Below are 14,648 nucleotides of genomic sequence, written 5' to 3'. Positions count from 1 at the left end.
AAAGCAAAAAAGCATAGCTATTAAAATTAGTGCCAAAATCTTTAATAATTTTATTTTTTCTATTTGCTATATTACTAACAAAAAATATACTTCTTTTATAGAAATTTGCTCTCTCTATGTGAGTTGAGTTTAATTTGTAATTTGAAAATATTTATTTACGATAAAAAACAGAACATCGTTTCTTCTTTTTTAAATTATGTTTTCTTTGTTTTATCAAGTTGTTCTTTTGTAAAGGATTTTCCTTATTTTTTTTTCCTTAAGAGAAACATTAAAGCCCAAATGTCACTAACTGTCACAGGGTATACAAAGAATTTATACACGTAAATACATGTAACCTATTGTATACATTTAATGGTGAACACATTTAAATGTTTAATAATATGGTTGCGTGACTTTCAATTAGTAAGGCTTATATTTAACAAGGAATCTGTTCTTTCTTCTTTCTCTAAGTCTTTTGTTAGCGAATTTGAGGAAATAATGGTTTCTGTACAAGTCACATCAATACTGAGTACTATCATAATACAAACTCATAAACAAAAGCATCCACTGACCCAAGAATACTCAATCAAAATAGATTGCAGAATTTACATAAAAAAATCCCTTCGGATTTCTCACTTGATGTAGTTTTAATATCTCCTCTGTTGAAAGATGTTCTAGAGATGAAAGCAACAATCGTTTTAGGAACGCCCGGTCTTTAATTTTCTTTTCATCGCTGTGACCCCTTTAAAGAAATATATAATGAATAGCCCGTATTGTAGGGACATTAAAAAAAATGTTTCGTTTCGTGATTCGGTTATTAATATACAGTTTTCTGTATTCCTTTATTGCTGTGATAATGGGTTCGCGGAATTTGCACAATACATTGTATTGTTCAAATTGTTTATGAAACAATGACGTGGTAGTAGGTCCAGGTTCAAATTCAAATCATCTATATACAAATGGACTTGTTAACAAATACTTTTAAATCATATATTTTTTAAATCGACTATCTAAGTTCAAATACGATTTCTTAAGATTTGCTTTGTTTGGTTATACTTAGAAATTATATAATATAAAAAGTGCTAATAGATTTCACAAATTAAGTAAGTAAATTAATCAATGACAAAGATTTGTATTAAAAATGTTTTAATTTATATTATAATTTAATTTATATTTAACATACATATATCAAATTTTATTTTTTTTAATTATACAATATCATCATACCTACTTGTACAATTAGTCCATTGCCCTAAGGTTGTCTTTAAAAGATTGTTTTCAGCAATAAGAGGGCGTTACTGTATTTATTAATATTAATATATTTATATCGTTACAGTTATTAATTGTCTTGTTTATTCTCTATATTGTATAATACAAATAAACTTATTCATTCATTAAAAATGTGAAAGTGAGTTAGTTACCTTATAATGCATTAACGGCTTAACTAATTAGTATGAAATTTAGTCTAATATACTATAAGGTATAGAGAAAGATATAGGCTACTAGTTATCTCGGTTAGTGAACATATACTAGACGCGCAGATGAAGTCGCGGGTAAAAGCTAGTTATTCTCTGATTTTGCGTCTTTCGCTAATGCTACGATAATGAATTCGCGAGAATTTGTACAATAATGTAATTTCAGTTTGTTTTTAATAAACCTGTTAGCATAGATGTAATCGAATCAAGTAATTTTGATTGTATTTCTTGTATGTAGCTACCTTATGCGATTTATCTGCTGTTTGTGAATGAATTTTAACAATAATTAAATTAAATTTTAATGGTTCAGTTTCAGTATTCTATTTAGAGGGGGGTGGGTACTATATAGAAATATCTATATTATGTAGTTACAATATCTATACATATATTGGCCCAATTACATACATATTAACTATCAAAAAGAAAAATCCGCTCGTAATGAATTTAGATATCTGACTGTTAAGGGCGATATTGTAATGGGTGATCACCGGGGGGAAAGCGATTGTTAGTAATTGAGACTTAGAATCCCATTGCTAGCAATATACCCAACCAGGTTGACCTCCTCGCGGTTCTCCCTGGAAACTATCATGGTTACTTCCTGATGAATTCATCATAATGGGCTAACTGGCCTGTTTTCATTCTCATCTATCACCCTTCACTGGTGCTCCGCCAGCGTATCTCGTTAGCGCAGGCGGGGTTACTATACCATTTTCACCCATCAAAAAAAAAATGGGTGATCACCAATATCCAGAAAAACTATATATAGATATCGGATATAATTATTATAATTTAAGTCGTTTGTTGTTGTAAAATATATATTTTCCAGGAAAATAGAAGTTTCTTAATAACATAAACTAGAAATCATATGGTAAAAATATAATACCTATTACTCACATAAATAACAATGTATGGCATAAGGAAGTCTATTATTAGTTTATAGGTGGTAGAGCCACGCTGTAATACCATATGGTATTGCAGCATGAATGGGCCGGCTCGACCGGGGAAGTTATAAGTGGCCGCACTTTTAGTGCGACCACATTCCGTATGGTGAGTGAGGGAGTCAATCCTATACCCATCCCCTTCCTTATCCTAAAATCCTCCCCCAACTCCGTCCCCCCATCTTTCAATACCATGGCAGTGGAATTTAAAAAAATAACGTACAATACCAGCAGCCATGTTGCTGGAGAATCCTCCCTCGAGCAACCACGCTATTCTGGGGGGGCAAAATTCCGCTTATGGGACCAAGGGCAAACAGAGCAAGACTTCTGCGTTTTGCTCAATGTGAGAATATTAGGGGATTCATTCAAACCTGAACGCTGTCCACCACCACCTAGAAACGGCGCGGCCGGCATTGCTCTTCCTCACGGAGACACAGATATCCCCTCCTAACGAAACATCATACCGGACCTACCCGGGGTATAAGCTTGAACATTGTTTTGTTTCGCGTGCCGGTGTATGTGCGTATGTCAGAGAGGATATCTGCTGTCGACGCCTTGGGACTCTTGAAGGTACGGACCTGTCCATTCTATGGCTGCGCGTAGATTGCAATGATCCCCGCATCTATGCGTGCCTATACAGTTAACACTGTAATTGAGCACGTCCAAATGGCTACAGATTCCCTGCTTGAGCAGATTCCTTCCGCTGAAGTCGTGATTGTTGGCGACTTTAATGCCCACCATGCCGAATTACAATATGCGGGAATCTGTTCATGATTTGCTTTGGCTTAATTGTTTCCTCGCCTACGCGAATCCCTGATGTGTTGGACCATTCACCTTCACTGCTGGACCTTCTACCACCCGCCCAGACAACTATGTGATCTCCGTCGAAGCCCCGCTTGGATATATCACTGTTTGGTGCGGAGCGAAGTGCCTCTTACGATCCGACTCTATATATTGTATCTTACCCATGGAGGCATTCACACTGGATGATCCCGACTTGCCGATTCCATTGCTGATATGGAATTATTTATTCCTAACTGTGGTGCCCGTCGGCAATTGGACCTCCTAGAACAGCATCTCGTCTGAAACACTTCCTATCAAAATCCTAACACCAGTGCTCTTAAAAGAAGTATAACTCTGCCTCTAGGTCTTTCAAAAGAGTTATAGCCACAGCGAATGAGCATATTAGTAGAATAAGAGACTATTTGCCCTCTGGGACTCGAGCTTTCTGGTCTCTTGCCAAAGCTGCACAAGGGAATTTCTGTAAGTCATCTTTTCCACCTTTGCGCAGGGAGGATGACTCGTTGGCCCAGAACGCTAAAGAAAAGGCCGATCTTCTTGGATCCATCTTTGCGTCAAACTCGACATTGGATGACGGGGAGAAACCACCACCGACCATCACGTGTTGTAGGAGCTCTATGCCTTACATTAAATTCACGCATAGCTCAGTGCGTAGAGCACTTTTCTCCCTCGAAATCCATAAGTCGAGTGGGCCTGATGGTATTCCTCCAATTGTGCTTAGGACGTGCGCACCAGAGTTGGCTCCGGTTCTTACGCGTCTTTTTCGGCTTAGCTACTCATCGGGCATAGTCCCAAAGTTTTGGAAGACTGCTCTGGTGCATCCGATCCCTAAAAACTGAGATCGCTCAGATCCAGCTAACTATAGGCCCATAGCTATCACTTCCTTATTCTCGAAGGTTATGGAATCCATCATTAACCGTCAACTGCTCCGGTACCTAGAAGAGCACCGGCTGATCTGTGATCGCCAGTATGGCTTTCGACAGGGACGTTCGGCCGGTGATCTTTTAGCTTACTTAACACACCGATGGGCAGTGGCAATCGAGAGTAAGTTAGTCTGGATATTGCGAAGGCCTTTGATCGGGTGTGGCATAGAGCGCTGCTTTCAAAGCTACCTTCATTTGGGTTGCCTGCGAGACTGTGCATTTGGGTCGCCAGTTTTCTCAAGGAACGTAGCATTAAGGTCGTAGTCGACGGTGCATGCTCTGATTTAAAACCTTTGAATGCTGGTGTCCCGCAAGGCTGTGTACTATCTCCGACTCCTTCTGCATATCAATGATATGTTACAGATAAGTAATATTCATTGCTATGCGGACGACAGTACAGGAGATACATTATATACCGGTCATGCAAAGAAATACCGATGAAATAGACTTGTGTCTGAAATCGAAACTTCACTCCATCAAGTTTCGATCTGGGGTGAACAAAATCTTGTCCAATTTAACCCCAAAAAGACACAAGTCTGCGCGTTTATTTGTCGTATCTCCTCACTTTCAGGGCACTTCCCTTGATAAAAAGTCAAGTCTAGGAATTCTGGGCGTTGATATATCTTGCGACGTCCAGTTTTGAGGTCATCTGGAGGAGAAGGCTAAGATGCTTCCAAAAAGTAAGGAGTGCTCAATAGGGTGAGACGATATTTCATGCTAGAACACCGCCTGAAATTATATAAAGCCCAAGTCAGGCCGCATATGGAATATATATTCCTTCCGTTAGACCGCATTCAAAGTCGGGCGGCTCGAATTATCGATAGTCAACGCCTTACTGTCCGACTTGACCCATTGAAACTGCGCAGAGATGTTGCGTCTCTGTGCATCTTCTACCGAATTTATCATGGGGAGTGTTCTGAGGAATTGTTCGGATTGATACCTGCTGCTGATTTTCACCACCGTACAACCCGCCACAAACTAAAGTTTCATCCCAATCATCTGGACGAGTGGCGGTCTTCCACCGTGCGTTTTTCAAGGCACTTTCTTCCACGCACAACCATTCTTTGGAATCAACTTCCAGCAGCTGTATTTCCGAACCGATACGACAACATAACCTTCAAGAAAAACATATTCCTTTTTAAAAGGCCGGCAGCACACCTGCAATGCCGCTGGTGTTGTGGGTGATCATGGGGGTAGTCACTTACCATCAGGTGAGCCGCATGCTCGTTTGCCCCCTGTGTTGTAAAAAAAAAAAAAAAAAAGTCCAATTTCCTCTTTCTCTTAGCAACACAAGTTAATACCTGAATTGTCAATGTATACGGAAATTAGACAATATACTATGTTGTTGCTTTTAAGCATTTGTTTTATTAATATATTTTTTTCCTTCTTCAACAGAACAAACATGAGGCCGTCGGCATCTCTGCTCTCCATTTATTTCTACGCGCTGTTGTCAAGCGGAACGTCATCGAGTGGCGATGACAGACGGTGGCTGGTAGCGTTAGTTGACTTAGTAGAGTTAGACTATGTGGACCATTGCGAGCAAAGAGCGACCGCTACATGGAATGAGCTCATTGGAAGTAGTAAGGGACTGTCTACAAAGGTCAGTAACAATTCTGAATATATCTAATAGTTAATTAATATATCTACGGTACAATCAGAGAGAGACTTTATATATTTTAGAAAAGTCTGCTTGGGTACCTCTGTCTTGTTTGTGTTTTTGCTATCAAACATGGCTGCTTGTGTGACTATACATTAGTTTGAAAAAAATTGATATGTCATTGAAATTACCACGTATAGAGTCTTACTTTATTTCCAAAGAATGGGAAAACATATAGAAAAACCTTGGGTGTTCTACGTGCTATTCGTATTTGTGGGCGACGGTTGCCACTTTTCATCAAGGGGGCCGTCAGTTTGTCTATGTATTAAGTTGTTTAAATAAGAGCTGGGTTTTTATATTCCAAATTTCTTAAAAATAAACATTTAAACATATACAAATATATAAATATGATGAGAGTGTTTAAAAGCATTTAACTTTTAAGACATTATTGGCAATTTTAAAATATAGGTAATGTTATTGTAGTGATCTTGATGATTAGATATATGAATGATATTAATAATAATGTATGTATGATTTAGGTAGGCCTAACGCATACATATCTTCATATTAGCCGTTAACTGCTCACTATTGAACATACCCCCCCCCCCCCCATAAAATACCTTTGTCATTGAGGGGTTTTGCCAGTAGGTGCCATGCTTGGCAAGTAGCTTGGCAACCGCAGTTAGACTTTGACGAAATTTTTAAGACGCTACACAGACGTACAATTAAGTTTACATCAGCTGACTCTATAATCTTTGAATTATCTACAATGCCATCTATTGAAATTATTTCGAAGTAGCTATTCCCATACAAAACTATTACTATTAAACCATTACTATTTTTTTGGTTATTTTTCAGCTGAGCTAGGATTTTTTCCTACTTTTTTCTTCTAAACTACCTCTGTGTTATAGCGGATAAAACTATAATAAAATATTCAAATCGATCAAGCCGTTTTTGAGTTTAGGTGAGACTAACGAACGTCGATTCGTTAAAAAATATATGTGTGTGTGGGTATGTGTATAGAAAATAGAAGTGTATGAAATAAAAGTCGAATAATCTTAAATATGATACAATATATTTTTTCAAACAATGATTATCGGAAATCTAAAAATATCATATTTAATTTTACATTGTTACTTTCAACGTAATGTATTTTGTTTCCATATTCGTGTTATTTTAAATTAAAATTTTGTTGATTTTATAAAGTGGCTCTATAGGTCAACGGAGTTGATTTTTAGCGTTATCATAAAAATGATGTCATTATGCAATGACGATGCTTAACTCGGGAATAAATTATTAGTAGGAATATAACATGTGATTCAACGAATTGTTTCTATCCTTGGTACTAGTTAGAGTAAGAGAAAAGTTACGCCATCTAGATAATAATTGGATAACACAACCCAATTCCGTCAAATTACAGAAAATCTATACTACAGTACTAATAGCATATATATATATATATATATATATATATATATATATATATATATATATATATATATATATATATATATATATACCAAAGATATATGCCCATGATGATTGGTTAAGCCATTTAAGTGCTAAGAGAACAAACAAACAGACAAACTCACTTTAACATTTATAATATTCATAAGGAACTTTTTTTTATTATTTGTCCATAAGTATTAATATTTTTACTTGAATTTGAAGATCGTTTGAAGACTTCTTTACTGGATCACAAGAAAAACATGTCATACGGGTCAGTTCGCTAGGTATGAGTATAAAAAATACGTAGTATTAACAAAAGTACGAATATACTAACTGACGTGTTCACTGCTGACAGGTAATTTTCAGAGATAAATTTCTTACACATCAAAACAAATGCTTGGCCTATAACTAAACTGTCATTATAAATTTGGCAATCCATGTTAATATTTTGCCATCTATTTTCTTTTTACTAGATACATTAATGATATTTTTAGATTAACAGTAACATAAATTAAGACAGTATTATATAACCGTCATGTGGTCCTGGCATAGAATAGGCCACCGCTTCCTTTCCCTTTGGTGTTGTAACAGGCGATTAAGGGAGGGCAACAGATAGACAGCAGCGTCTCTCTTAAAACATCTCCAAAGCCTAACTGCGGTTGCTACATTGCCATTATCACCCATTAAATAAATCTGTGATTATAGTACTTAATTGGAGCTAGTTACTTAGATAATTATCACTTATAGCATATCCATAAGGCACGGTAGTTTTTTACTTCAAAATTATATTTAAAAAACGATACTGATTATTGCGGCACGATTATGAATTTGTATATATAGTACAACTTTGTTTTTGCAGTGAAAAATAAATGTTATACCCATCTCTATGCAATCCTAAGTACCCGTGATAAAATAATGCTTGTTTAAATGAGGATTTATAATACGGGATAGGTAGTTGTCTTAAACGTCTAACCGTTGATCTTACGGTCGCAATTTGTCGTGTTTACACAAATCGTGTGGTTTGCTACAATGTTTCGGAATCACACTTATAAAAGCTTCTATTTCAGGTGTGACTTAAAATCTTTATTAATTTGATAGGTATTTTGGTAATATTTTCAGATTAAAAACTAGATATAGTTGTTAATCTACGGACGTATTCATAATATCTACTCGGAAACCATTCGTTTTGTGCTCAGGTGCGAGTGAGTACTTATAAAAAAATTTAAAAACAAGATTTTAAAAAGTCACGTAATAAATAAATAAGTAAAGTAATAAATAAAGCTTAATAATATAATTCTGTCTTTCTAATCATATTTAAAATAACAACCGTATGAATGAGGGTTTATAATGTAAGTTCGATGAATGCAAATGATACGACCGTTTGATATACGGTCGCCAGATTATATTTATACCTACTTGTGAAAACTTTCTTTTTGTAGCGAGAATAAAATAGTCAAAGATGTATTTTCGTGAATGAAAATGGCATAGTAACCAGTACTAGTAAGTGAAAATAGGAGAGGATGAAAGCAGGCCAATTGGCTTATAGTGATGAATTTAACAAGAATTAACCACTATAATTTGCATGGGGAACCACGTGAAAGTCAATCTGATAGGGACATTGCTAGCAGGGGAGCTTTTAGACATCCATTACTAATAATCTCTTTCCTTATTATGTGTCACAGTTTGGAGGATGGGATATAGCAGAGAAATTTCAGGGTACGGAGATATAACGCTGTAGATGTCGACTTGAGACAAGAATATTGTCAAGCACGTCACTATTTATTTTTCTGAACCTACATAAATTTGAAATAGGTTGGTAGCTTACAACTCCACTATCCTCAGGAATGGCATCACATGGAGGGTACTATAGGTATCAGAGTGTATACTCTGTGAGGTACATTTTATTGTTTATGTACTCATATAGGTGACAGTTACTACTTTTCTTCACATGGGTCGTTAGCTTGTTTACCATTATGAGTATGATAAAAAATAAATTACGGTAAAATAACACCCGTGTGAATGGGGTTTTATAACGTACGATGGATAGGATTGTTCTAACCGGAGGCGGCTGTCTGCGGCACGCTCCATCTATGGTCTGAGTACATGTGTAACGCACTTGTACACATATGCCAATCTCAAGAACCGCCGAAAGAAAATTGGATAGAGTTTTACGACGTGTATTACTTGAGGAAGCTTTATGTTTATTAAACACTAGCTACTGTTGAAGACTTCATTTGCATGGATAATGAATAATATGCAGTTCTCTGTTCATTTCTTTTTTTTTTATATGTACAGCACAATATAGATAAATAGACACCCAACTTCTTTTGAAGTTGGCTTAAAAGTAAGTAAACAAATATCGACCTGATAGGGTATGTTACTGGCATTGAGATAGTAGTCCGTATTACGAACAATGGTAGTTATACGATTAATAAAAGCTAAAGCAGTATAAGGTGTAAATGGCGTATTTGTGACACACTTCAAGCGGCGTACCGTATATACTGTAAACATAAGAATCGGGAACACAAGACCGTGTGAATGTGATTAATTTACACTTTGAAACATTTAATTTCAAAGCATTATGTTCATCTTATACCACAACGTTGTCAATATGTCGCTGTAGAACTTTATAGTCTTCCATAATACCGACAGCTACGAATAGTGTCAAATCGTCAGCAAACATGAGACATTGAGCAGTGCTAATAACATGTGGCAAGTCATTGATCATAATTGAAAACCAAAAAGGTCCCAGGGTACTGTTCTGGTTTACTTCGGAACCGGTATCATAGGATTCTGATCAATAACCATTTAATTGAACGTATTACGAGCGATCGGAAAAATATCTGATAAATAATTTTAAAAGCTTTGGTGTAAATCCTACTTCTGAGAACTTTTTTAATAAAATATCATTGTGAACGCGATCAAAAGCTTTTTTGAAATAAATTTTGCCACGCCTACTTGCCAATTATGATCTATTTCTGTAACTGTACAATTTATAAAGTTTATCAGATAAGCGGTAGTCGATTTATCAGGTCTGCTGACAGTCTGTTAGTTGAGACTGAACTTGCTTAGATATAAGTCTATTTAGAATGGTTTTATATACTTTTTCTAAAGTTAAAAATACAGCAACGTGGTTTGAAATTAGAGATTTACAACCATCCTTTGATATAGGTGTAATTCTGGACACTTTCCATAACTACGGAAGTATACGAATAATACCTGTTCGGAGAGCTAAGTTCATTATATGTAGGAGAGCTTTCTCTAAAACTCTTATAGCATTGTATAGTATATTTGATAATAAATTAGTGTATTTGGTAATAAGTGAATGCCGTCAAGTCCAATGGATGTTCCTACCTTCAATCGTTTTACTGCTCGTTGCAGATGGGCTAGTGTTATATCCTCGATGGTGACGCGAGCATCGTATTGGCCTTGCATTCAGCCAGTTTGCCAGACCTATTTTAGGTTTATCGTCTAAAAAACTAAATTCAAAATTTTTGTCATTTTAAACCTAAGCACAAATATCGCTTTAATGTATGTGTAATATAATTTTATTTCTGAAATTTCAGAATTTTCTGAAAATAAAAATATTATTATTGTAAATTTAAGGTATATACCTTAATAGGTCGGCCACCATGCGGTTTCCTTTGAAAATCATCGTAATTAATTATTGATGAAAGAGTCATGATGGGCCAATTGACCTGCTCATCCACAATTATCATACATTACTTGTGCTCCGTTAGTGTACACAGATAGCGCAGGCGGAATCCATTCCATTTCCACCCAAAAACAAAAACAAATCGACTCATTTTCACATTTTTAATATTAGTTACTATGGTATTACTAATACTCGAACATTTTATAAAATATCGCTAGACTCGTGTATGGGATGTTGAATTGAAATCAAATCCATCCGGTTCACTTTTATCAGTATTACCTGTTTGATTTACGTGTTATTTTATACAAATGTTGAATTGTACCGTCGCTATATATATAATGGGTACTATATTTTATTTTTGGAATTCTTTGAAAAATCTTGTCTACTGATATTTTTGATGTGACGACGCCTCAATTATCCGGTAGACCGCTGTGAGCTTCTACGTAGGTACGATAATACGTTGGATTTAGTGGGAGACGGAATAAAAAATAATAAATACCACATTTTATTCATATGTATTAATATCTGTAGTTTCATTTTTTTTTATAGATTCATTATTAGTATACGTTGACGTAATACCTATTATGAAGATGATAAAAACATATCGTTAGCCCATCCTGGCGAATTCATCAGGAATCAACCATGATGCATTCCAGTGAGACAGCATGGAGGCCGACTTAATAGACTTTATTGCTAGCAATGGGTTGCACTGGTCTTTTAAATTAACAATCTCTCTCGTCAATATGTACAATAAGTTAATCAATTAGATTGAAAAATTTACTAACAATTTGATCAAATTTTCTTCTACAACTTTTTTCAAATTATATATATATATATATATATATATATATATATATATATATATATATATATATATATATATATATATATATAGTTCTTTCCGAGTAAAGTAGACATATAAAAATGTATGAAAAGCTTTATATGTAAATTTAAACATTTGTCAACTTTTCGTTCTTTATTTGTCTAGTACGTAGGTATATTTATTTTTACATATACATAAGATCCGTGCCTAAGACATCGCTATTTTTTATGATAAGTGCTGTCGTGGAAACTCCAAATGTTACATCGATGAATAAATAAATTTAAAATATACTGTCCACATTTTCGAGAAATATCTTATCATTAAACATAATAGCGACGGAAATGTATCAGAAATTTATTTGAATGTAGGTGTTTATGACATACATGTACTGCTCAGTCATGAGACGCGAATTTTGGCACGTGACCTATAAATAAATTGAATGTACCGTTCCCTTCTGGGAAATAAATGCGACGTAAATATGTATCACGTTTACAGAAATTCATACTAATTATTATAAATATCAAAATGAGTTTATTTATATGTTAGCTGTTGCCGTCTTAACATCTAAACTAATTGTTACGCACGTAGTATTTGGAATGGAGAAATACATAGCAACTCTTTATCCCCGTTAGTCAAGGTCGAAATTCATGAAATTGTTAAAATTAATTGAACTCTTGAAAGCAGTTATCATAAAATTTTATAGTGAAACTTTTCATTCTAATAAATGTGATATCTCATTTTAATTGTGAATGTATTGTGGGTGCATTTATGTTTATGTATATACTTGTACTAATACAGGGATATGTGTACGTTTATATAATTTATCATAATTTTCGTTCGCGAACATTATATAATTTCATATTCATTATTTCAGCTACTCCTATTACGCTTAAAGGGATAACTCTATGGGATAAGTCCGCCATTGTATGTTAAACCTTTTTTATCAGTCTAATGTAAAGTATGACAATAAAAATTTATAATAGCAGCAACAACAACCACAACAATTATTACAACAAGAACAATAATATCGAATTCAATATTTTACTGAACTAGGTGTTATCCTGCGGAAGTCCATATCACTGTTTTATTTAACTAAAATTATTTGGTTTAATTCTTTTATCGTGAGTATGTGTGGCACTGCCAACACCTAATAATTGATCATTACTATCAGAAGGTCCATAATCTTCCATATTAGCCATTACTCTCCGACTGACATTTTGTTCAAGCACATTTTGTGACTCTTGTTTCTCCTTTAAACAAGGCATCTTTAGGCAAATTATTAAATCGCTGCTAGCAGTACAATGTTAACCGTTTAGTACTGGAGTGATAAGATTGTTAATAACAGGCACTAGCGCCCCATTGCTGGCAATGTGCCTCCTCAGGTCGACCTCCATGCGGTTCCTATTGGAAACCATCGTGATTTATTCCACGCGAATTCGTCATGATGACTCAACTGACCAACTTTCATCCTCATCCCACTGATGCTCCACCAGTGTATACTGATAGCGCAGATAGGGTTACTATTTCATAATCATCCATTAGAAAAAACCATTCGGCACCTAAACGGCAAATGACGAATTTTAGTTGCCGTAAAAGAATAGAAAATTGTGCATACTGAGATCAGACTGAAAGCGGCACTATAGTGTGAATCCGGCCCTAAGCGTAATATAGGATATGATATTCTCTTCTCCATTTCAATACATAAGTGTTACTAAATTTTTTGACATTTCTATAAGCCATTAGGGTACAAACAGGTAATTATCAAACTTACACATTTATAATATTAATAAAAATATCCATGATGTGCTTGTGAATAAGGGGCGGTTGTTTCTTTACCTACAGTGAGTTGCCAGTTTATTAGTTTATAACTTCGTATAAAAAAATATAATTAATGTTTTAATATATTATGCATTCAATATATTGTTATATAATTCAATGTTTATAATAAAACAAAATTATTAGTTCTTTAGTTCTGATAAATGAACAATCGAAATTGGATTCGATACTATAAAATACAGTTTTGCAATTTGCTGCTGTTGTTTTCATTGGCTTATGGAAATTTAATATTTAAATAAGTCATTCAAGTACTGATATGTTATTGGTATATAAATGATGTGAAAATAATAGTATCGTAATTTCGATTAATTGTACAATTTAATTACACATTTATATTGAACATTGACTGATAAATTTTACTTATTAAATAGCTTTTATCCGCGATACCAGATAAAAAGTACATAGCGTATGTCTTTATCCATATGTTTATATATATTACAGATCATGCATAGTACCTGTGAGTTTATATGTATATATTTATCGTACATATCATAACAATTGTTTGAGCTCTTAAGGTATCAAAAATTGACAAACAAATTTACTTTCATATTTATACTATAGTCATTTTAATGCATTCATATTTCTTTTATAACTTTTGCTTAAAAAAATATATTTTCTTCTCCGCTGAAATCGCATTATGAACTGGGTAATATTATTACTTCAGTCGTTAACTATCCATTGCTGACATAAGCCTTCCCCATAAGGCGGGATAGCAACCGCAGTTAGGCTTTTAAAAATGTTTTAAGAGAGACGCTGCTGTCCATCCTTCGCCCTTCCTTAGTCGCCTCTTACGACATCTACGAGAAGAGAAGGGGTGGCCCATTCTATGCCGAAGCACACACGGTGAACTATTATATAATATTAATAAAAAAATACTAAACAAAATATTTATAATTAAGTTTACTTGAATAACAAATGTTTTTATTTATTATTTGTACTGAATATTAGAAAATATATTATTAAACGAAAATTTCTTTGAAGAACCGGCTCCATTTTGCTTAATAAATAGTAATATCCTCTGTAAATAAAAACTAGAACCTCTTATAAACCCTTCTTAACTATTACAGCCTGAGCAAACGAAAGATACTTTGTGGGCAAACAAAATTTCTCTTTATGTTCGCCTCGTCTTGTCAGGCCTTTAAGTCTGACTAAAGCCCGAAAATTTCATGCAA

General features: G+C 34.5%; 1 protein-coding gene across 2 annotated transcripts in view; it reads left to right on the top strand.

Annotated features, from left to right (window-relative positions):
- LOC113518905 (angiotensin-converting enzyme-like) overlaps positions 1-14,648 on the top strand; it is a 244,579-nt gene that overhangs the window by 213,997 nt on the left and 15,934 nt on the right. For both annotated transcript variants that reach the window (XM_052898565.1, XM_052898564.1), the window contains one exon: positions 5,512-5,716. In XM_052898565.1, the coding sequence (XP_052754525.1) occupies positions 5,519-5,716 (198 nt within the window). In that variant the 5' untranslated portion in view covers positions 5,512-5,518. The remainder of the gene's footprint in view (positions 1-5,511; positions 5,717-14,648) is intronic.

The sequence above is a fragment of the Galleria mellonella genome, unplaced genomic scaffold (genome assembly GCF_026898425.1).
Source record: "Galleria mellonella isolate WM207_F2 unplaced genomic scaffold, CSIRO_AGI_GalMel_v1 utg44, whole genome shotgun sequence".
In the NCBI taxonomy this organism is placed as follows: domain Eukaryota; kingdom Metazoa; phylum Arthropoda; class Insecta; order Lepidoptera; family Pyralidae; genus Galleria; species Galleria mellonella.
This window is presented reverse-complemented; position numbering and strand designations above follow the sequence as displayed.